Source organism: Marmota flaviventris, chromosome 1 (assembly GCF_047511675.1).
Source record: "Marmota flaviventris isolate mMarFla1 chromosome 1, mMarFla1.hap1, whole genome shotgun sequence".
Lineage (NCBI taxonomy): Eukaryota > Metazoa > Chordata > Mammalia > Rodentia > Sciuridae > Marmota > Marmota flaviventris.
Genome location: NC_092498.1, coordinates 82,360,664 through 82,386,068, shown reverse-complemented (window position 1 = coordinate 82,386,068; position 25,405 = coordinate 82,360,664). Strand labels below are relative to the sequence as shown.

At 40.9% G+C, this 25,405-nt stretch overlaps 1 protein-coding gene and 1 long non-coding RNA gene across 2 annotated transcripts; one reads left to right on the top strand and one right to left on the bottom strand.

Moving 5' to 3' along the window:
- The first annotated feature begins 1,194 nt into the window (after positions 1-1,194).
- On the top strand, positions 1,195-25,233 carry LOC114090506 (ferroportin-like). Its single transcript, XM_027932739.2, has 10 exons — positions 1,195-1,399; positions 1,997-2,108; positions 7,057-7,124; positions 10,430-10,589; positions 11,831-11,946; positions 12,358-12,484; positions 14,123-14,377; positions 16,258-16,968; positions 20,938-21,236; positions 24,725-25,233. Exons 2-9 carry the CDS (start codon positions 2,009-2,011, stop codon positions 21,231-21,233), a joined length of 1,833 nt encoding a protein of 610 aa, XP_027788540.2. The 5' UTR covers positions 1,195-1,399; positions 1,997-2,008; the 3' UTR covers positions 21,234-21,236; positions 24,725-25,233.
- On the bottom strand, positions 12,858-14,184 carry LOC114090507 (uncharacterized). Its single transcript, XR_003582363.3, has 2 exons — positions 14,098-14,184; positions 12,858-12,916 (listed from the first exon to the last, which is right to left on the bottom strand). It is a non-coding gene; the product is annotated as an uncharacterized lncRNA (long non-coding RNA).
- Positions 25,234-25,405: the final 172 nt, after the last annotated feature.

Here is a 25,405-nt window from a genome sequence, read left to right as displayed (position 1 = left end):
TCTTAGCTCCTCTATTTCTACACTTGTAAATATAGTAAGTGGGTCTCTTTCCCTGAGTGCCTGCTCGGTGCTCACTCTGTGCCTGGGCCCCAAGATAGGAGGGTGATTTAGCGGATGTGAGCCCCACCATCATGGAGTTTCTGGCACACCCTGCCAGCCTGCAGGACTCTCGGCTCTGCTGAGCTCCCTGGTTACCAGGACTACAGCACTTCCACATGGATGAGGAGTTTTGACAAATGTGTGGTACCCATTCCTGCAAACAAAGCCATTTATTTTAGGCTGAAGCATTTGCAGGAAAATTTAAATAATTTATCTAGAATGTGTCAAATTGAATGCTTTCATTAAATCTTCTTGGATTTCTTCTTTGGAACATTTATAAACTGAAAGCCTTGTTATCTTAAGTTTCTCAACTTACTCTCTGCCTTTGACTGCAAACAGGATGTTCGGACTAAACATTCTGAGCCTGAGAGAAATGTCTTAGGTCATCACTGAAGTGAGTAAGGGCCCCACTCAATACTGAATGCTTGGGACAAATAAGAGATTTTTTTTTTTTTTGAGCCACAACCACTGCTAAATGGTTATGAGCCAAAGACCAGGAGACATCCCCAAACCCATTCTTCTCCAAAATACTGTATTTCATGAAAATACGTGTTCCTGAAAATCCCAATAAAAAAATGGAATCCTCTTGGAAGGAAGGCCAATCGACCCAGGAGGACCAGCCCCAAACTTGTGCTTGCATTGACTTTTAGTAGGATTCCTCTGTTTGGGGACTGGCCAGCACAGGTGACCTAGGGATGAGACACTGCCCTTGATAGTCAGAACTTCAGAGGGGGAAGGAAGGAAAGGGAGAAGTGCTGGGCAAACTTCCCCTGGAAAGTTCTGGAAAGTCAAGGCCTAAGGGAACTCTCTCTAAACATGGAGGGGACATGTTATCTACTTTACTCTGCAGAGGGTCAGCTCCTGTTTGCCTCTAAGCAATTTATGACACATTTCAAAGTACAAATAGAACTTTTCCCTTCAAGAGTCTTGATGAATGTTTCTGCATGTGACCAGGGTTTAATGTGGCAAGGATATTTTGAAGGTGTCTCATCCTTACTGGGGCCTTCAGGACTGGTTGCACTTCATGTCCCCTTCTCCCAGTGCACTGACCTACCATCCCAGAAGGGCCCCTGCCAGAGCATATTGTGCTGGGCGGTCACGGGTGGCAGAAACTGCTGGCCTCTCTTTCGATAACCCACAGGACACATTTGCACCTCCAGCACTTTCCGCACAAAGCGGTGCGTGTAGCAACCCCCATGTGTGGTTCAGAAGCCGTTGGCTACGCTGCTTTATAATTCATCTTTCTCTTCGGCTTCTGGAGAGTCCAGTGAGAGATCCAGACCCTCCTGCTGTCTGTTCGGTGAGCAAACTATTACAGTTTTGGGAATTCTTCATTTTCACTCTTTTTAGAAGTAAAATAGTCATTAACAGAAATAAACCTTGGCTTCACCAGGATATATGTTAGTGAAAATCCAAGGAAGATTTTAGTTATCACTTGAATTAGTTATAAGCATAATAAATTTACCCTGTTGAAAAATTAAAGTTGGAAAAATAACATATTAATGGAGGACAAATTACTTACACCAGTGTTCCCAGGTTGAATGGCAATAGACAATTTAGTCAAAATATATCTTTACCCTTTTTGTGTGTCTGATTAATCTGCTGAATCTCTGATTATAGTGAGCTGATGTTTCCCCCAAAATAATTGGTTTTGAGAATTGATAATAGGCCTCTATTTGTCTATAGCACTTGCTATGACTTATTCACGTGCAATAAAGCCCTTCAAATGGATTACACAATTCATTTTATGTAGTTGAAATAAGTACAATATAAGTGGGCTCAGAAGAATCCAATTGGAAGTAAGTCAATTGAGCACATTGACTTATTCCTGTTTTTGACCATAAGTATGGGAGTTGTTTGAATGTATTTTTCATTATTTGAAACCTTTCTTTCCCAGCATGTAGTTATTATGGTGGGAGAATTGAATGACATTGAAAATCCTGGAAATGAGGAGAAGCAAACTAAAACAGCAAGCACCAAGCACATGAAGGAAGAGACGAGTTCTTTAGGTAAGTCTCTGGTTAGGCATCATTGTAGGCTCTCCTTGAGAAAAGGGAGCACATTACCTTTGGAGGGGCAATACTGCTGCATTCACAGTGCTCTGGAGTTGCACAATTCCTCTGAGCACAGTGGCTTTAATTAAGTAAAATGGGAGGTTAAGAAAAAATAAGCAAAGATAATCAAACAACACTTGTCTTTTTTAGGTAGCAATGTTCTAGAAAAAAATCTCAACTGATTTTACCAATTTAAATGGCACAAGGCATTTATCTTTGTTTTCTCATCTCTCTTTTCCAGAGTTTGGGTGCATCCTAACTTTTCTTGATTATACTCACAAAAAATGTTGACTATTATATATACACAGTTAATATTATAATTACCACGACTATCATCTCCTGTGTTCATTTTCTCACGCTGTTTCTTATAAATCATGGAGTGGGATGCATGGGGCTATTTGTGGGAGGAGGGATCAAGCTAGAACCACAAGTCAAGAGTCCTGCCTCACTGAGTGGGCCCCTGACTCCACATTAGATGTTCAGGGTCCTTTGCCTCGCTGTCTAATTGAGAAGAGCATTAGTATAGCAGAAGCTCCATCCCAAATAAGTTTCCAAATGGGAATTTTTGCAACATTCTTGAAAGATATGTGCATGAGGCTCACAGGTTATTTGTTGCAGTTGTAACACTAAAGCTTTATTCCAGTCTTTCCCGGCATTTCAACAGTGCTCAGAAGCCATCATGAGCTGGAAAATGAAGCTTGGTTGTCACAGGTCAATCTTCCTTTTTGAGTAAAAGAAGAATAATAAGTGAAAATACCCCAAACTCCCACTTGTCCTGTTTAAATGGCAAATTTCTCTAACCACAAAAACATATTTGGAGAATAATAGAGAAGATAAATATGGAGCAGCTCTTAGATGCTCTTAGAATTAGTAGTATTGGAGGGAAAGATAATGACACTGTAGTTATGAAAGAAAATCTCCTTATTTTTAGGAGTTGTGTGCTGACAAGAGTGACGTTTCATGATGTCTACAATTTATTTTCCAAGTACGCTGAAATTATAAATACAGAGATAAAGCAAATATGGTAAATATTAAAAATATTAAATTTAGATACTGGGTGTATAGGCAGTCACTGAACTAATAATTAAAGAAATATTCCTGGATACTAATAAAACTCAGCTGTCAAGGGCTTCAACTTTGAAAACATTCACTCTTTTTTAAAAATATTTTTTAGTTGTAGTTGACATAATACCTTTATTTTATTTATATGTGGTGCTGAGGATCAAACCCAGGGCCTTGCATGTGCCAGGCGAGTGCTCTACTGCTGAGCCACAACCCCAGCCCAAGAACATTCACTCTAGTAAACAAGAATTTCAGTAGCTATCCAGTTTAGAGCCATTCAGAGATGCCTTCAGAACCCAGCTTGTTCTGCCCATCTGCCTTGGCATCCTTGGTGGCTGGTTGTAGACACTGTCTGTTCATGATTGCAAGGTAACTGCTGTGCTCTAGGTATCATAGCCATGTTCAAAGGCAGGCTGTAGGTGGGAAGAGCAAGGCAGGCTGTCTTCTTATCAGAAAGCACATCTTTCCCAGAAGCCCCCGAAAGAATTCCATGGAACCTCATGAGTAGAAGAACAGTCCTGTGGCCAATCCTAGCCACGGGGGAGGCTGAAAATAGAACCACCTTCAAAGATTGACATCCACTGTGATTCATCCCCTGGGATATGGGTGCATTGTCACCCTGCACAAAATCATTATGCTGTCAAGGGGGAAAAGGGAGAAATATCAGTGACTGGTCATTTGCCAAACAGATGCTCTTTCCTCTAGAAAGGAAATTGTTCTGTTTCATTAGGTACAGAGGTGATGTTAAACGAAACTTAAAACTCAAACTCATTCTGCTCTGTATCATGTTGAAGTTTAACTGAAGATAAATGGTGTCCAAAAGGACACTTTAGGTTTCTCTTTTTGTGTACACACAATCTCTTTTGCTTAAGGAAAGGTGAACTTTGTACCATTCATGAAAACTATCTTTTTGCTTCACTCTCAATTTTAGTAACACATTTCAATATACAGTTTACTTGCAAAGATTGTTCTGTACAGCAGAATGGAATAGATGCTCCTGCCTGTCATATTATTAGCCATGGTGTGTTGAGTGTCTTCTAAATGCAAGTTCTAATATGTGGGTTTCGTGTCCCCTCATTTATGCAAGAAGGAAATGCTTAGCTGTTACAAAAAGACTTAAATTAAACCTGAGTCATCGGACTTAATAAAGAAAGAGAAAACTGGAAGTCTTCAACAACATTTTAGTTTCTATTTCCTTTGCAGCCTGTGTGAGACCACTACAAAAGAATACTCTTGACATCCAGGTTTTTAAAGTGGAAACCCATCTATTGATCATAATGAATAATAGGTACAATGAAACTTTTCTAGAGTCTTCCTGTTCCTTTCACTGTCCATTGGTTACAAAATAGGCTTTCTTTTACAAAAGGTGAGATACCCTCAAGGTACGTGGATTGGAATAAATCCTCCGACTAGTAATAGCCACCTAAACATCACTGGGGGTCATAGTTGTGTATCCTGGGAAGACACAGCAGGAGATGGACTACACTCAGAGGTCTTGGTGCATAAGTCCTTCATCCCTATTAGTGCACTTGTCTGATGATCTGGCATATGGGGTTGATGGTTGAGGTCTAACTTATTATACTATGATTGACAGCTGAGAGCAGCTGTGAGGTGCTGTGCTTTTCTCTGGAGGCTTAGTACAGAGAAGCATAAGCTGACAGCACTCTAGGGCTGTGACATTCTTCTAGGCCATTTATTGTCTCAGGAAAATCTAATTGAAAAGAAACTCAGCAGAGCCAAGGGTGGTTGAGATGAGCCAATATGAAGAGACTAGAAGTTAGAGGTCAAGGTGAAGGTGGTGAGTATGCCATTGGGGAACTAGAACAAAGTGTACGAATGGATGGACAGGTCAGTGAAAAGGGCAGGGACATCAGGCAAGGAAATGAGATTTGGAGTAAGTCAGCAAAATAGCAGAGAGCAGATCCAGACCATGGCCAGAGGAGAACTTTAGGTTCTTTTATTGCACCTCTATTTGTTCACTTAACAAATATTTTTCAAGTGTCTACCATGAGCTGGGAACTGTCCTCAGTGCTAGGAAGATGGTAGTGAATAAGAAAAAAATTTTCTCCCTCAATGGAGCTTAACTTTTAGCAGGAAGAGCAAATTATAAACAGGGAAAAAATAAATTATAACTAAATTATATAGTATGTCAGGGACGAAGAATAAGGGGAAAATCAGCAAAAGAACTGAGAAATACAAGTACATAGTTGCTGCACTTATAAATCATAGCCATGAGCCTGGTGTGGCTATTAAATTAGTTAAAATTCAAAATTCACTTCCTAAGTCTCACATTTCCTGTCCTAGGTAGATAGTGGGTATCCTGTTGACAGTGAGGTTATGTTCCCATTATTGAAGAAAGTTCTATTGGTTAGCACTAGTTGGTCTAGACAATACACAAATTTTATTTCTATATGTTTACTTTTTAAATGTTGAGATGTGGTGTTACTACATTTCCCAGGCTGGTCTCAAACTCCTGGACTCCAGCCATCCTCCTGTTTCAGCCTCCAAATAGCTGGGACTACAGGCATGCACCGCTGTGCCCAGCTCCAGTATGCTATTTTTACATTGAATAGAAAGAGAAGGTGCCAATGAAGAGAGAACTTTTGATGGTTGATGGGGTAAGTCCACGTGCATGCCTGGAGGAGGAGTATTCCAGACAGAGGGAACAGCCAGTGCAAAGATTCAGAGATGAGAATTAGGCTCATGAGGCTGGAACATAATTCATGGGGATAGAGTAGTAAAAGATGAGGTAAGAGAAATAAATGGAGGGGAAAGGATCCTGTAGGAGCCACTGTAAGGACTTTGGATTTTGTTGAGTAGATGTGGCCACTGTTTGAGGTTTTAAGCAGAGGAGTTAATAATCTGATTGAGGTTTTCTATAGGACCACTCTTGCTGCTATGATCAAAATAGACTGAAAGTGGGGCACGGTAGAAGTTGGAGATTAGTTAAGGGACTATTGAAATAATCCAGGTGTAAGATGGTGAAATGGAGGTGGGGAAAGTAATTGGATTCAGGAATTGTGTATATATTTTAAGATTCAGGCAACATGATGAGTGTAAAAGAGAGAATACAAAGTTTTCTGGTCTGAGCAGCAGGAAGGATGAGGAGGAGGCACCCTGTAGCTGGAAATCCATGGGGGAGACAGTGACTTTGAGGATCTCCCTCTTTCCTGTTTCTTCTAGGTAAGGAGGCGTTTCCCTGTGGACTTGCTTCCTGCCCTTTATTTCTTCTTATCTTTCTCCACCTTTTTTACCCAACCTCCAGATTTTATTGTTAGATGTTTTACTTTTTCTTTTATTCAATCTTCATATCATAGGTCTCCTGACCTAGAGAGCAATGTCCATCTCAATTCTCATCAGTAGCTTATCTCCCTTGTGACCCTCTGACTTTGCCCAGGGGTCACTTCTACTGAAAGCCTTCATCCTGCATTTTCAGTTTGGGACAACTGACTCTTGTGTGTTTTTTCCATCACACTCTGGGCTTCTTCCTTTAATGCTTCTTTTAAGCCTTTAGTAATGGCTTGCTTGCTTCTCTATCTCTAGACTTGAGAAAAGGGACCTAGCTGAATATTTCCCCAGTGGTCACTTGGTGACAATGAGTGACGAGGGCTTCAAGTCAAAGAAAAACAAACCGAAAACTGAGAATTCCCTGGCTTGTTGGGCAAACCATATACTTTTCTGTTTCTGGCATTTCTACTTAGCATTTAACTACTTTCTGAAGCATATTCATGCTAAACAGCATTTTACTTTCTCTGCATTAGTGGCAAAATTTGCTTTAAATAAATCTTTAGATGTATTTTACTATTTACTAACATCTATGATTTGTGTATGTGTGTTTTAGGAGCAATTTTGATCTACCTCATGGGCCCAAGATTTTTGATTTATGTAAGCTGTGCCTTATCAATATGGGTAAGATGAATCAAAATGAAATTAATATTTTTGAATGGTTAAGAGAACTGAAATGTTAAGGACATTAGAATGTCTCAAAATATTGAATGCAAAGCATGTGCATATTTTTGTTTAAAGATGTTTTGAATTACCAAATATAGGACAAATAGAGGAAAAGGCATAATGTTTATAAAAGATGATAATGAATAATTACAAAATGAATATCATTTAAGCCATCTCAATGGAGACCTATGATGTTGCCAGCACCTAGGACGTCCCTCATGGGTCTTTCCCAGTCACATCCACTTCCTTACCAATGGGAAGTGGCTATGAGCCTAACATTATGGAATTTATTTCCTTGTTTTTCTTTAGTTTTACCACTAGTGTAGTCATCCCTAAATGATATTTAGCTTACTCTTTGAACTTTACATAAAATAAATCCTACCATATATATTCTATCCTGCCTTACTTTTTGCTCAAGATTATGTTTTTTAATATCCCTGTTTTTGTAAAAGTCCTGGCTTGGTACTTTCCATTGCTGTATTGTATTCATTACACAATATACCACAACTTACATTATTAGTCCTTCCAAAGACTCAGCTTTGGGCTTTACAAGCCTTTTTTGTGTGTCTTCATTTTTCCAGTTGATTAATTTATGATCTTAACTTTTATTATTGCCTTTTTCCTACTTTCTTTGGGTTTCATTTGCTGTTCCTTTTTAAGCTCCTCCTCCCCCTCCCCCTCCCCCCTCCCCCTCCCTCCTCCCCCTCCCCCTCCCCCTCCCCCTCCCCCTCCTCTTCCCTCCTCCCCCCCCCTCTTCCCTCCTCCCCCTCCCCCTCCCCCTCCTCCTCCTCCTCCTCCTCCTCCTCCTCCGGATTGAACTCAGGGGCATTAAACCACTGAACCACATCACCAGCCCTATTTAGTATTTTATTTAGAGACAAGTTCTCATTGAGTTGTTTAGTACCTTGCTTTTGCTGAGGCTGGCTTTGTAACTACAATCTTCCTGCCTCAGCCTTCTGAGACGCAGGAATTACACGTGTGCGCTACAGCACCCAGCCCTTTTTTAACTTCATAATAAAGATACTTGGCTCATTAAATTTACCCTTTCATTTCTAATATATTAATTTAAGATTAAAAATTTTTCTAGCAGTGCATAGGCTGCATGTGGCAAGTTTTGATATACTTAGTTAAATATATTTTATAATGTCCTTCGTGATTGCTGGCTTATGACCTATGGATTATTTAAAAATTTATTCCTTAACTTACAAATAAATAAGGGGTTTTTGATTTTTGTTTTTGTTTATTTGGAGGCTTAACTGTCTTGAGTTCAGAGAACATCCTCTCTCAATATACTGAAATTATGATTTTTCTCTATAATCCATTATATGGCTCATTTCTACAAATATTTCATGTGCTTAAAATAATACGCGTTCTGAAGTTTGATGGGTACAGTGTTTTGCTGTGACCTTTAGGTTGAATGAACACACACAAACACACATGCATTTAACATATTTATATACGTATATTTTAGCTTTTTCATCAATTATGGAGAAAAAGGTGGTGACTTAAAAATCTCCCACAGGGATTATCTACTTCTCATTTTAATTCTACACTTTTTTGTGTCATATATTTGAGCCCTTATTATTAAGTGCATATAAATCAGAATTTTTATATCTTTCTGGAAAATTGAACTTTTATCATTATAAAGTGACCCTCTTTATTTCGAGTAAGGCTTTTTGCTTTAGAGTATTTTCCTTGATATTAAATTAGTGATGTGCATTCATTTTGATTGGAATTTACATGATATCATTATCCATCTTCTTATGTCTGCTCTTTTTTATTCTTTTGCTTTAATATTTTTGTTTAAACAGTATATAATTATATTTTAAAATCCAATTTGTCAATCTTTATGCTTTAACTAAAATAGTTAATTTGTAATTAATGATATGTTTAAGCTAAGTCTACCATGTTACTTTGTGTTTTCTATTGGTTTGGCCTATTATATTTCTTTTTCTCCTCTTTCACCTTCTTGTCATCCTTCCCCTTATTTTGTCTTTCTCTGTTTTATCGTTAGTTGTTTCTTCAGACATATCTAAAATTAACTGAATTTTTTATGTTTAATCTACTATGGAACCAAGCAATTGAATTTTTAATTTTAGTTTCTATTGTTGTATTTTGCAGTCCTAGAATTTTTATTTAGCCTTTTTCTAAACTTGCCATGTCACTCTTTTTTTTAGTTGTCGATGAACCTTTAGTATTTATTTATTTATATGCAGTGCTGAGAATCGAACCCCATGCCTCACACATGCCACTGAACTACAACCCCAGCCCAAACTTGATTTTTTTTAGATTTAGTAAGCATAATTGTTTTATAGCCTATGTCTAATAATCTAAATACACGAACTCTTAGTAGGTCTGTTGTGCTGACTGCTCTTTATTGTAGATTTTGCTCTATTGCCATATGCTGGTTGCCCTTGACCATGGGCTGGGCATTATACTTGAAGATTTACTACTAAGATGATGGCATCTGACTTTAGGGAGGGTTTAACTGCCTTCCCTAGGGTACCTAGTGGGCATTGGCCATTTGTCTCTGACTTAAGCCAGCAATTGGTGATGGAAATGATAGTGCTGGTTAGCATAGGGATTTAACCCAAGTTCAAGGCTTGAGATTTTCTGGAATATGCAGATGAGGTACAGCTGAACAATGAGCCCAGGCAAGTGGGATTTACTTCCAGTTTGCCCTCCTTACCCTAAGGGTATAGCTGACTATGTGGGCTCTTGGCTTAAAGTGGTACCCATCTTTGGTAGACTTCTGTCACCTAGCTTTCTGAGTCCAGCAGAGCTACAATTCTATGTCACAGTTGTTGCTTCTGATCAGCGATGTGCTCTTAGAGTTCTCATCTTCTCCCAAGTGTATGCTTGATTTTTCTCTAGATTATTGGCTCTTTTTTTTTTTTAAAAAAAAATTGTTTTTAGTTGTCAATGGATTTTTTTTAACTTTATTTATTTATTTATTGTGGTACTGAGGATCGAACCCAGGGTCCTACACATGCCAGGCAAGCGCTCTACCACTGAGCCACAACCCCAGTCCTAGATTATTGGTTCTTTAATGCTTTAGAAATTTGTGAAAATATTCTGTCTGGCTTTTTAAAGTTGTAAGTATATAGAATAAAGTTATAGTTCTTCACAAAAGTGTAATTTGATTATTCTGTTTTCAAAGTTTGCACATAGCATATCCTTTGGGAGAAATGTGCCTTTCTGGATTTTAACTATTCTGTCTTTCAGTCAATGACTACAATATGCTTTGCCCTACTGCCTTGCAGGGAGATCGAATGTGGCACTTTGCCATGTCTGTGTTCCTGATAGAATTATATGGACATAATCTTCTTCTAACAGCAGTGTTTGGCTTAGTGGTGGCTGGATCTGTACTAATATTTGGGGTCTTGATTGGTGACTGGATTGACAGGAAGCCAAGAAATAAAGGTAATGCTTTTATTTATTTCACATATGATTATATTGTTCATCATGGATTTACTAGATTTTTTTTGTTTATTTAGTGAAACAAAATTATAGATCTGAGCTGACTAAGAGTGGAACATAACTTGAAAACTCTAAAAGAAAGCCTTATATAACTTTGTGTCATATTCTTTGGTGCTACATTTAAAATACTTTAATGTGGTTTTTATTTATTTACTTTTTTGTGGGGCTGGCGATTAAACCCAGAGCCTATGCCCACTCAGCAAATCCTCTCCCATTAAGCCATATTCCCAGCCTTTTAATGGTTTTTAGAATCTTAGTAATTACACCTTTTTAATATTAAATTATTGAAAAACATGCTTGTTTTCTTTCTTTCTTTCTTTTTAATTTTTAATTTTTTTATTAGTTGCTCAAAACATTACAATGTCTCTTTCTTTCTTTTTTCTTGTGGTGTTGGGGATTGAACCCAGGGCCTTGTTCATACAAGGCAAGGACTCTACCAACTGAGCTATATCCCCAGATATAGCTTTTTAATATTCTGGTATTACCTATGCATAATAAAACTTGTGCTATTTTTGGTAAAAGCAATTTCTATGTGTGAAAAATATCTTTTATATGAGGTAATCCATCTAAGCGAGGAATCAACGTGGATACTTATTTCTTCAAACATAGATGTTCTTTTTAACTTTAAACTTTTGCCTATAATACCTTCTTAGGTCTCTTTGCCCAATAAAAATGTTGGGTCTCCCAAGTTGTCCTGTTCTTTTGATGACTAGTCAACATGATTATTTTCATTATCTCTTGGAAAATTGGAAATGAGTTTGCAAAAACTACACTAATGTGTTTAAGCCTGATTTACTTAAAATCTGTAGTGTTGCTCCTTAGATCCATTGGATAGCTTCAACCATAAGTGAAATCCAAGAGAGTCAAATGAAGCAATAGAAAAAATCAAGCTTCTTAATTTATCTGGAATCTGGCTTTTCATATCACCTTTCTCTCAAAGTATGTTTCATTCACTTGCAAAGCTCGGCTTTTTGTCTTTTGGTCACAAAGGCTTTGATTGTCCTGAGCACTGAGCCTGCTCTTTGCTTCCTACCCAAGCCTGCAATTGCTGATGGAAATTACAAGCCTGGTTGGCCCAGGGATTTGGTCAGATGTAATTGCTCTGCATTACATGGTGACATAGCTGTGACTTGCGTCCTAATGCCAAAAGTAAACCTTGGGCCCCCGGGCATTTCCCTTCACAGTTGCTCATGCCTCGCTCTTCATTCAGAATGCCTCTGTCACCGCCTGCTGTGTGCTCCTCATGCTCCTGTTCTCCTACCGAAGGGAGATGGAACAAATCTGGCACGGCTGGTTCACTGTGAGTGTCTCTCCCTCCTAAGCCATAAGAGCGAATGTCATAATCATAGACAAGGATGTCCATTAGGGAGTCGTCTCTGCACATCCCTGCTTACTGGTTTGAGATCTAGACCATCTTTCCATCAGTGCTCTCCTTGCCCCTAATTTGTGAATCAAGCCCAAATCTCACAGACAGGAAGCAATATAACAGCAGAGTCTGTCTGCAAGGTACAAATTAGCATCTGATCTGTAACGGGCTGAGAAAATGCTTAGCGTTAGCACACATTTGGCTTCCAACTTGCATTGAGCCTCTTTCTCCCACAGGTCTCTTTGCTCGTTTAGATGATCCTCAAGCTGCCAGATAAATAACTTCTGTGTATGGCTGTGGGTTGGAAAAGTATTCTTGAGCTCTGAAGTCCCCTTCCTCCCACAGGTGGCCTGCTACACAGTGCTGATCACCCTGGCAGCTGTGGCGAACCTGGCTGGCACAGCACTGACCATCACCATTCAGAGGGACTGGATTGTGAGCCTCACAGGTGGCAACGGAAGCCAGCTGGCTGGTGAGCAATCCCATCCTACGCCTTACCAGTCTTCTGATCTTCTGAAAAATGGAATTGGAGAGCTATTTGGGGTTCTGAGAGAGGCAGAATGATAGCCTGTAAGAGAATGGTATTTGGAGCCCACAGAGGTGGGTTCAAATTCAGCTAAAACCAGGTATGCCTCTTCCCAGCTAGCTGCCTCCCCTGGAGCAAGTTTCTGCACTTCTCTAGTCTTGACTTTCCTCATCTGTAGGATGTGGGACACACACACACACACATACACGGAGCATTCTGGAGGACACAGGGTTTGAAAAGCACTTAACCCTGTATCTGCATGTAGGAAGCCCCTAAGAAATGGTTGATATCGTTATTGTTGAAAGAAATAGACTGTGCCTTCAGGAAAGAAGTCTTCCATTTGCAAGTTCATCACCAAGTTCCTTGACAATTTTAGACCTGGAAAATAAATGAATGAAAAGATTTCTTAATTCCATCTAGTGATAAGCGGACAACAAGACAAACAGTATCTGCCAGTGTGATTGTTGGTCAGCATTGATATTCCAGTGAAGGAATTCAATAGGATAATTGGATGCCTTCTTTGTTTTTTCCCCATTTACAAAAATTGGGTCCCTCACATTGTGATATATTCTAATTGCCGACTTCAAGCTGAAGACCTCAGTCTACCCTGTATTTGTGCAGTTGAAACTCCCTGCTAGGAAATGTGTACAAGTGCTGATGGCCAAGATAAAGAAAGCTATTAAGGAGGAGTCGATTCAAATGTATGCCTCATGCAGAGTAGAAGCCCCTTATAATCATGTTTTCCTTTAAACTGCACTTCTTTGGATGTACTGTGGCTTAAATAACAACACCCAAAATAAAACAGCCAGGCGAGTGGAACTGGGTGACATCGTGTTGAGGTGTCCTCCATCTCTGGGTAAAGAAAATCTCCCTGTTCTCTGTTAATTAATTTTAAGGAAATCTAAGAAAAGCATGGATTCTGGTTCAAGTTCATTACAATTATTAAAATGAACTCTTCAGTGATAGCAGAAGAGGGAAGAGAATAAGCTTTGCAGTCGGACTGCCTGGGTTTGAGTCTCAGCTCCATCATTTTCCTCCTGTGTCCTTGAGCAAATATATTCACCTCTGTGTGTCTCAGTTTCCTAATTTGCAAAAGAGAAATACAGTTACCTCCTAGAGTTGTGATGAGGGTGGAATGAGATAAATACAGGTAGAAGGTGTGGAACTATTTTTGTGGCACAGAGTAAATATTCAACTCATTCCTCCTTCTGTCCTCCTTCGATTACCACTCTTCCCTGTCACCACATTAGCTGTGACAGTGGCTATTAATATTATTGTTGTTAAGATAGTGGGGTATGATGGGAAAGTATGCTGAGATGGGGGATAGAATAACTAGCTCCAAGTAACCTAGTCTCTCTAGTCCTGATTTTATTAATTGTTAACTGCTCAAGTTCCAATAGAACTGATCTTAACATTTTTTTTCAGGTTGAGAATCGTATTGCTATAGTTCAGCCAAAGGGATCTTTTCCTGCTGTTAATATCATCCACCCAGGGCGTGGCTGGCAACTCCAGCAAGTGCGTGTGGTCAATTGACTGGAAAGAAGGAGTCATCCACTGACCTGCCATATTTCCTTCCTCTCACAGGGATGAATGCAGCAGTCCGGCGGCTGGACCAGATCATCAATATATTTGCTCCCCTGTCTGTGGGCCAGGTGATGACATGGGCATCTCATGTGATCGGTTGTGGTTTCATTCTTGGATGGAACTTGGTTTCACTTCTTGTAGAGTTTCTATTTCTGTCTAGGGTTTATCAACTAGTTCCCCAATTGGCTGTAAAACCCCAGCAACAAACAGGGAAGCCCTTCCTAGAAAAGCAACAGGAGGCTGTGAATGTTCAAGGTAATGCAAACTCAGAGAGAGCTCTTGTTCTTTTCCCCCTCTCTTGGTGTTTCACTTCTTCTTTTCAGAACTTAATGTCTGATCCTAATCTTGACATTTTCTTGGCAAATGTGCCAAACAGTGATAAATGAGCAGTCTCCAGCTGTGCCATTGGTTGTATAGTTCACTTGGCTGATCTTATTGGTTGGGACAGGCAGGGCTGCTTTATACAGTTATACAAGTTGTGTACTGCATAACACCAGGGCTCCATTCAGAGAGACTGCATTGTAAGTAGCACCCCCATGGGACTGTACAGTGTAAAAACTGTACAACCTATCCCAAGGTCCCAGAGGGCAAATTACTCCTTCTCATCTCACTCATGCACATCTTCCCCAGGGATGTTAAATTGAAAAAGGCAAATGTGTCAAAAACTATGGGTTAATCTTTGGTAAGGATAATATGATAAACTGTCAATCCTGCTCCCATAGTTTTTTTTTTTTTTTAATTAGAAATTCCCCAACAGTATGATGAGAATGAAAGGAAGGAAAACCTACCAGTAGATATGACCTCATTCTCCCAAAGTGAGAGCCATCCCTGCCTGTTGACAAGGTTGTCCATCTGCCTGGTACAAGGCAGTTTAGTAATGGCTTCTGACCGAAGTTCTTCTTTCTTAATTATCATTAATTAATTATCGTTAATTCTCTTTTCTCTCAAGTTGTTTTGTACCTAAATCTCACCAATCCCATTACATGAGTAAAATGTATATATTTGAAGAGATAGATGGATGTACATACTTAAATGATGAATGGATGGGTATGTGAGTAGCTAGACAGGTAGATACAAATCGATAGAACTACATCCTTTTCATCTCCCGTGTATTACCTGTGTGACTTTGCAAGTTTAATTTATTCATATTCTTTGTCTTGTTATCTATAAAGCAAGGACAATAATAAAACTTATTTGATAGGATGTTGTACAATTAAATAGATGCAAAGCATTATTAAACTCACTGGCATATAGGAGAACTTCAGTCAATTTAGCTATGTTTTCATTGTTCTTGTTATTTTGTCATCTTTAAAAATAAAACTGCCTTGGCAAAAAATTCCATTCTGTGAGGAAAAGACTCACTTTCCCTTGAGTCTTGATCTGGAATAGACTTGGCTCACCTGCCCCTTGTCCCCTCAGAGCCCTACTGGGCCCCTCCAGCCCTATGCAGGACTGGTCAGTCTCTCACCAATAGTTTAATCTGCTTATATCATTGTCTGATATATCCTGGAAGACCAAAAGGTAATATATATATATATATTTTTTTTTCCCATCATAAGTACCTGTTTCTTCAGAAAAGTAATCAAAGGAGGTACCTATCACTTTTTCTGGAGCTCATTACCAAGTTTCAAGCAAGTGAAATTTGCTCTCCCACCCTCCCCTATACCCACTGTCCCCATCAATGCCTGCCTTCCTAATGGGATAGTGTGTCTTGTGGGTTTCTTTCAAGTGCCTCTTGAGACAGATTTGGAGTAGAGAGTCATCTCTTTGGAATGTGACCTCCGGAAGGATGCTGAGGGGTGGGAAGTAAGACAGGAAGGGGAAAGGAGGCTCCCAGAGATTACTACTGAGAGATTTGGGCTCAGTCCAACTGGGGAACAAGGAATGTTCCTTCAAATTGTCCCAGCAAAGGCAAGGAAGCTGGGGTATCCCTCACCGGCTGAGAGCTGTCCCCAGAGCACTTACAGCCTATCCCTCCTGTTCCAGTGGCTGGAGAGAGGTCTTCAGGCAGAGACACAGGTGGTTGGGGACAGGAAGCCACCAGTGTGCACAGGAAGTATCCAATAAAAAGCAGAGGTTGGGATGGGCTGAGGGGACACAGGTATTGACTTTAAGTTATATGAATTTTATTTTAGGTGAAATAGACTCTTGGGAAACCACTGATGGATTTATCCACAAGCCTGGAACTTCAAAAGAACCAAAAGACTGCAGGTCTCACCTTGAAGGACAATGGGTCACAACTAAAAGATTTCTTCTTTGCCTTCGAAACACTCAGAGGCTGCTGCACACGTGCAGGGAGGGCTGGGAAACCTACTGCCGGCAGACCATCTTCCTGCCTGGCCTGGGCCTGGCCTTCCTCTACATGACCGTGCTGGGGTTTGACTGCATCACCACAGGCTATGCCTACACCCAAGGCATCGGAGGGTTCCTGCTCAGCATCCTCACGGCCCTTTCGGCTTTATCTGGCCTGATGGGCACAATTCTCTTCACCTGGCTCCGGGGGCATTATGGCTTGGTCACCACAGGAGTCATATCCAGCTGGCTCCACGTAGGTTGTCTAACGCTCTGCGTGTTTTCTGTCTTCGCTCCTGGAAGTCCCTTTGATACAGCTGTTTCCTCACTTCCATTGAGCAAGAACTCTTCTTCAAGTCCCAAGTTACTAAAAGATGACCAAGTGCACATTTACCCTTTTGAAAGAAACCTGAACCAACCCATCCTCCCGGACCGTTCTTCCATTCATTGGACCAACAGCACTGTTCTGTTCGACGGGCAGCAGGACCTTGAGCAGCCAGAGTCTTACGTCTCCATTATCTTGCTCTTCTCTGGTGTGATCCTGGCCAGAATTGGTGAGTAGTGGGTCATGCATGGTGTGGGTTTCTGCAGGCTGGGATGTTGCCAGATAATCTTAGAAGTGTGCGATTGTCCCATCTCTATGCTTCTGTAAGTCTTCATCATCCATTCATTAAGAATGAGTTCTAGTGATAAGAACTGGACCAGAATGCGGAGGCGGAGGGGGGGAAAACCAAGAATGATTTAATCAGACAGTGCTTTAGTCATGGTGCTTACAGCCTGGGTGAGGGAACAGTAAGCAGCCAAGGATAGGCAATGAGATAGAGGTAGGGAAGGACAGACAGATTGAGAGCAATAGGAGGAACACCAAAACTGGTCTTGAGAGCTGGGGAAGCCATCCTACAGGGAGGCACAACTGAAGATCTCAGATGAGCAAGCAAGACATGTCCAGAGAGGGATGCCTGCTCCAGGTTGGGGCATGGTGGTGCTGAGACAAGGCTGAAAGTTGAAAACTTGGAGATAGAGATTTGGAGAAGCGAAAATATTATAATTATTTCCTGGGTGTCAAACATGTAAATGCCATAGATAGTGTCCGCATGATTGTAGTGTTTGGACCTGGATCCTTTCTTTGTGGAGGGGATGAGGAAAGAGGAAAGATGGCAATTTCTTGGGACAAAGGCATTCCTTAGCTGTCTGGGGAGGGCAGTATAATCCTTTCCCAAAGATGGGGTGTCTGAGTTTGAGTGCCTACAGGTTTGTCTGCCACAAGTACTTCATCTCTGAGCTCTGTCACTACCATATCTCTACCATATGTGATTTCTACCATATGCCATTCTTATCTAGTAGTGAAAACATGGCTAGAGTGTTTATTAAAACATTTTTTAAAAAATTGTCATTTGATGCCTGACAACCCCAAAAATGACCTGCTGGGGATCAGTTGTGATGGCAGCAGAAACTTCTTAACAGCACACTGGCTCTTGTGATCAGTCAGACCTGCAGATTCTCATCTGGGAAGAATCTGGGACCTTGTTCTTCATCTCAAAATTCCCATGATTGGTTTTCTACCTGGAAAGCACCACTTCTTGCTCAAGCCCAATTTGCTCCAAATTCAAATGTACGCCTTTGAGGCCCCACCCTGGCTGCACAGCTCAGAGCCAGGGGAAAGTGTGATGGCAAGTGATGGATGTTATGGATCAAAAACCAAGCATGTCTTCCCCATTCATCCAACCACCCTTCCCACGCTACATTCACCACTGCAGCCACTGTGCCAAAGCAAGGTCTTTGCCCTCTTGGGCCTCAGAGCATCATGTGCTCACCTCTGAGGGGTAGGATCATGTAATTGAGAGGATGTACCATGGATACCTAGAATCTCTTGAGTTTTTGTTTTGTACTGGGGATTGAACCCAGGGGTGGCTGACCACTGAGCAACATACCCAGTCCTTTTTATTTTTTCTTTTGAGACAGGATCTCACTAAGTTGTTTAGGGCCTTACTAAATTGTTGAAGCTGACCTTGAACTTGGCAATCCTCCTGCCTCAGCCCCCCGAATTTCTGGGATACTTGCGTGTACTATCATATTCAGCACTTGTTGCTTTATAAAAGTGTGGACAAGAGGAAATGAGGATTCCGAAGGCCCAATTCAAGAGACTATAAGATCACAGGCTAGTCTCGGAATCTCATTTCTGATGTAATGTATTTACAGGAGAAAGACATGTTCCTAGTTCCAAATAACTGATTTAGAAGCCCATTCTTTCATGTAGAGATTGCCTGAGCTCTAAAATATTTAAACGAAGTACCTGATGAGTGGATTGTCTTTCATTAGTGTGTTTGATTTGCACATCTACCCTTTCATTGCACAAATAACTGAGAGTAGATTGGCCCCTTAAGCTTTGTGTCATTAATATTATATTATGATTGTTTACTTCAAAAGGATCCTGTCTACCAGGATCACTGGGCTTTCCTGATACAAAGGAAATGATCACATTTGGAAAACATGAAACTGCTTCAGAGGAGCCTGCCATCTGGACACACGTCCTGTGTGAGAGAACCTTGGCCTTTTTCCTATGCCAATAGCAAGTCTATTTGTTGTACCCCAGATGAGGATTGCAGAGACACAGAACCCTCTTGGCACTCATGAGCAATACAGCTCAGGACCTGGAGCCAGGCTGCCTGATGATGTTGGCAAGACACCTAAGTTCCCAATGTCACTGTTTCCTGATCTCAAGATGGGATGATAATAATAATATTTCCCCATGAGAAAGGTTCTGAGCAAGTGCTGAAGAATCCCTGTAGGCAATGTGGTTAGCACAAAGTTTTCACAACTGTGGGAGCTACCTGCTGGAAATGAACATTAATTGTCATCTTGGGTCGTCGTCATCATCGTATTTTAGCTATAATTTTGGTGCCTTTCTGAATGTTGCTGTGTGAGGCTGAGGTGTGGGTGGGCAGCGAGACACAGGCAATTGCAGTGCTAGGTGATGTGGATGCTTCTCAACTCCTGCACATGCAATGTCAGCAAGGACCCTTTACATTCATTCCTATTGGGGTCACACTTAACCTTGGGGTTGATGGTGTGGTATCAAAACTTCAGACATTAAGAGCACCAGTGCCCCAAAGGATATATTGTGCCTTTGTTAATGCAGTTGGGCCTGGGGCTATGATGACTGGTCCTCTCACTGGGAGCAGTGGCCTGTGGCCTGACACAATAAGTATCCAACATGTATCACCAAGCTTAGGGCTCATCTTAGGTGTGTGTTCAGTAGATACTTGTTTCTACTCTGATGGAAACTAACTTGCAGAACTATGCCTACAATAAGATTTGGCACATTGCTTAAAAGTCACTTTGCTTTTTAAAATCTAAGAACTGTAACTCTTTATGCCCTCAATTTAGAAATAATTCTCAATGCATAATTAGCCCTCGCTTCCTTGAGCACTTCTCATAGTACCACTGCAGCATTTTACAGATACTTTCTAACTTTGTAAGTGCTGCTGGCAAAGGACCAGCAGGTGTGGAGATATTACAGGTAAGCTCTGGGTCAGAGTCCCCTGCAGGATGGGGTTCTTGGCAGGAAAGCCTGGAGAGAAATTGAGGCATTTGGGGTGGTAAGAACACCCCAAGAGGATGGGGGACTGGTCAGGGCCTGTGGGTGGTGGCCACAGCAGGGTGGCTAGGGCAGCCCAGGAAGACAGAGGTCCAGACAGTGCTCTGCAAAGGCAGGCACCGGAGGACATAGTACATTACCTCCAAATAATTATTGAGTTCAGAGCTAAGTCCATGGATTGGGACAGTGGCACCAGGAGGCCTCTGCAGAGCCAATGCTGAATCCTGGGAGAACCCAGAAGGCTAGTTGGCTGGAAAACCAACTGAACAGGAAGAAGTTGGGTTCAGGGCCCACTGGGACAGGCACTAGAACCCCTAGGGGAGATATTGCCACTGAAGAACAGCACTGTCCTCAGCACTGCTGGCTTCTGCCCTTGCTGATGGTTACACAGCAGATCCTGGAGCTGCTTCTGAAACAAATTCAAATGTGTCCTCTTTAGGTGTTTGAGAGTGGTGGGCAGGGTGAAGAGTGGAGCCCAATTCTTTCTCAGCTAAGCCAGGTGTGAAGAGGGAAAATCTGGAATTGGAAGTAGATTTGAAGCTCAAGATTTTGCTCTCTGCCTTAAACATGTTTTTGCAATGAGGAGGGGACACAAATAAATACATCCAAAATGAAGTTATTGTGCATCTGATGACAATGGTAGTGATGGTGATTCAAAAAGATAATTATAACACCATAACTTATGACAGTAACTGCCATGCACAGGTGGTCAGGCACAGCACTACATTTTATTGTACAAGTTCATGGAATTCTCCAATGAGCCATTAGTGCCTTTAATATTCCCATTTCACAGATAAGGAAACTGAGCAGCAGGAAGTTGCATTTATCCAAGGCAACAATGCTCATCAATTCCAGAGCCAGAATCTCACAGAGGTCCTCTGACATCTGTTCATGTTTATTCTCTCCCTACATTGCTGTCCTGCAGGGCTCTGGTCCTTTGACCTCACTGTGACCCAGCTTCTCCAGGAGAACATTCCGGAAGCAGAGCGAGGGGCCGTCAACGGTGTGCAGTGCTCCCTGAACTATCTTATGGACCTCATCCACTTCATCCTCGTCATGCTGGCCCCGCAGCCACAGCAGTTTGGCATGCTAGTCTTCATTTCCATGCTGTTTGTAACCACAGGCCATGTGCTGTATTTTTTTTATGCAAGAAAGTGTAAGATTGAAAATTCCCAGGTGAATGAGACAATAAAGAAGGGCACTTGGACACCTTTAAGCTGAGAGGTAGGCAGTACTTCCCAGAGCAACTCTGGCCCCATCTCCACTGAGTGTGTCCACTGACTTCCCTCATGGCTACCGTGTCTGCCAGTGCCAATGCTACACTCCAGAGCAACAGTGACATCACCTCTTGCCAACAGCACCATCTGCTTACGTGTGTCTTGGCCCTGGTGGTACCATCAGCGCAGGAAAGGGGGATGACTCCAAGTCAGAGAGCCCCCCCAGACAACTTGAAGAGGCTTGTTTTAATTTTGCCAGTATAGTAACTCAGTGTTTTATTGTTCTTCGGGATTTAAAATGAGTCAGAATCTTCTGGTTAGTGTTAAAATTAGAGAGGTGGAGAGTGGTCAGTAATGTCTGGTTCAATTCTTCAGTGTGAGTTTACTTTTTTTGTTCTTCTGCTAGTTGGTGACTGTTCTTTGGTTGAGCTGAATACTCCTAGTGAGGACTGAAGCTATTGATTGGAGAAACAGATCATGAGAATAACCTGGGTGTGGCTTATGGACTCTGCAGCCAGACCACAGATACGGTGGTCCTTTGGCGAGTGTGGACAAGCTTCGCCTCATGAACACTCTAAGAACATACTTGTTTGTGATGAGCAAATGGGGAGTTGCTGGTCACTTATGAACAATTAACACTAAAACTAGTTTTATATGTTGACTTAAGACTAATAATCAATTATTATTTTATAAGTGCTGTGATGTGTAAGTTTCACCTGGAAATGAAAAACAATGGTACTAGCAATAAAATCCCCTTAAGACCCATGGTCTAGAGAAGCTTTCTATGTCACATTTGGGAAACAGCCAATAGCATACTCAGGAACACCTTAACAGGTAGGTCTTGAAGAAATGACATTCTTTTCTTTTCTTTCTTTCTTAGGTATAGATGGACACAATACCTTTGTTTTATTTATTTATTTTTATGTGGTGCTGAGGATGGGACTCAGTGCCTCACTTATGATAGGCAAGTTCTCTACCACTGAGCTTCAACCCCAGCCCCAGAAATGACATTTTCTAAGACAGTGATTCCCAATTTTGTACTACGGACACTCTGGGTCAACATTCTTTGTTGCAGGGGCAGTCCTTTGCATTGTAGTATATTTTGTAGCATCTCTGGTCTCTACCTACTAGAAGCTGGCGGCATAGCCCCATCAACCTAGTTGTGACAATCAAGAGTCTCCAGACACTAACAAATGTCCCCTAATTAAGAACCATTATTTAAGAGAAATGTGAAAACTACAGGAGGAATTCACTTATTCTTAAAAATAAAATGACAGAGGCTGGGAGAGCAGTGGTAGAGCACTCGCCTAGCATGCGTGAGGGCCTGGGTTTGATCCTCAGCACTTCACAGAAAGAAACAAAATGACAAAAAGTCATTATTAGTAGCAAGAAAATGACACACTGGGATTTTACATGGATCTGCTTTTTTAGAGCAAACAGTTAAGTGAAAACAAGGGAAGGAGAGAATTCTGTGGAACATTTTGCCTAACATAAGGTAGTTTCAAAAAAGAGTACTTTATACAAGTTCTAGTGATATTTGTGATGCCACCTCCTCCAATCTCTCCCCTTCCATTACTACATTACTACTACTACTCTACTACTACACACACACACACACACACACACACACACCAGCAGAAGAATTGGTCAGGAGACCAAACCTTTCTTCATCTGGATTCTTTACTAGGAAGTCATATTTGACTAGATGTAGCCTACCAAACCCTCCAGCCCTTGATTACTCCAATGAACACACAAATGTTTGTGCAGGGCAGGTGGAGAACAGAAGGAGCATTTAATAAATACATTCTGAAGTCTTTTTCCTTTAAAATCTCTAGCGCGAGACTAGACTCTATGTGGAGTCTTCTGAGTAGCATGAGCTCCCTACCTCTGCAACTTCTGTCCTTAGGAGGGAAAATAGCTGCTTCCTGGTAAATTCTTCACTGTGAGTGCTAATTTTACTCTTCCTTTTCCTCAAGGTTCTGTATAGTATAGCAACATCTTCCTATTACATTGTAGGTTGCGATTTGCATGTTTCCATGATGATTTTGATTCATGTTTCACACCCATCCTGTCCAATAGAAATATAATGCAAATCATATTAATATCACTTGAAGTGTATTTAATTCAACCCAGTCAATTATTGTGGAACTTAAAATCATTATAAAATTGAAAATTTTATATATTCTTTTTTAAAAGTTTTTTTTTTTTTTTTTGAGTCATGGATGGACCTTTATTTTATTTAGATGTGGTGCTGAGAATCAAACCCAGTGCCTCACAAATGCTAGGCAAGTGCTCTACCACTGAGCCACAACCCCAGCCCAAATTTTTATATATTCTTTACATCTGAACTTTTCACACCTACAGCACATCAGTTTGGACTAGTCACATGTGACTGGTGGCTGCTGTATTGGAGAGCAGTTGTAGACAATTATTCCCTAAGTCCCACATATTTCTTCACTAGGAGAGGCCTGTGACACATAGGTTATACCTACCTGAGAGTATGGTAACAAGTCAGGAAACTTGTCCAATGTTAATGGTATTAGGTTTCATTCATCAGCTATAATATCCTGCTACTCCCCAAAACAAATCAAGGTGACATGCATCAAACTAATTTGACAGTTTACCTCTTATCTCTGAAACTGACTGGTATGGAGGTTCATGTGGCAATAGTGGAGGGTTCAAGATAATTGGCCCCTTGTAGTATAGATAAACTCCACTAGAGGGCCTTCTAGTCACAGTTGCCTAATTCCATATTGTGATAAACTACAATTTTATAATAAAATATTGGAAGCAGAAATTTTAAGTTTATAAATACAAAGTAAATTTTGGAAAGGCAATCTTTATTATGAGTACAAAATAAATATAAGACTTTCGAACACACGTCTGGCTATTTATCCATGCATACAACCTGGAAGTAGCTTCTCATTTTACCTCTGACTTTGGCTGGCCAATCAGCTGAGCAGGCCCAGACTTCGGAGTGGGCAGCTAACAACTCACCTTCCTGCTCTAGAGCCAAATGCATCAGTCTCCACTTTTTCTAGATCCTCCTTTTATCTAGATGCCTTTCTGTTCTACTTTCTTCAAAGTACTTGAGATCAGGAGGGAAAAAGAGCCTGTTCTCATTTGGGTTCAGGATTCCTCAAATGTGAAGGACTGCTCCCCTCCTCCATTTTGAAGTGATATTCAACGGCTAATTTGTCAGTTGTCTCTTTTCTCTGCCCTTAGGAAGCTCAAGAGCCAAACTGGCTGGAGCAGAAAACATAAAGGCCAATGGCTTACTTTTGTACTCCTGCTCTCTTCTTACTGGGCTTTTATTCTCTCTTATGGATTACTGTATTATTTAAGATGCTTTTAAATGACCCTGAATCATTTTGGGAAATGTGGTATTGGGGGGTATAATAAGATATAATAGTTTCTTCACTATTTGTACTAACAATTGACTCTTTCAGATATTGTATTGACCCAGCTACAAGGTGAAATTACCTCTTTTAACAGAAGTCAATGGAAGCACATGCCAACCAGCTCCATGTCACATTGTGCAATGGATATCACTGCGCAAACTCCATAAAGGAGGGAGTCATTGCTACCACAGGACTTAATATATTTGCCAAGAATATAATTATTTAAGGCCTGAAGACCCTCAAAAATACACGTATTTTAGTCTGGAATATTCACTTGAACTACAAGACTTGCTTACCTTTAAGAAACAGAATCTACTTGGACTCAAGTGCTTAGGAACATGGGGTATGTCTTTTCTTGAAATCAAAGTAATGCATCTCAACCTACCTGAATGACACATCAATGGTGTTAACTGGCATACTGGGTGAGTTGTGTCACTATCTGGAAAAGTTAGTGACTGGAGTTCTGAAAGATTTTATATTTTCAGTGAAATCATAACCTTTAGCATAAAAATTGTATTCCAATTCCAGTTTTATCATAATTAAAGATAATCATCAAGCCCAAGTCTCTCATTTGAAATGAATAAATCTTGTGAAAACATTTCATTCAACTTCAGACTTGCTTCTTCTGTTAGGGCCCTGGAGCTCGAAGGACAGTCTGGTGGTTTAATAGTCATGTTGGCATTTGTATATTGCTGCCTTAGCTGTTTTAACATACAGGGCACACACTGTGCCAAGGAGGGAAAGTTGATCCTACAGAACTGATGCATGACTGCAG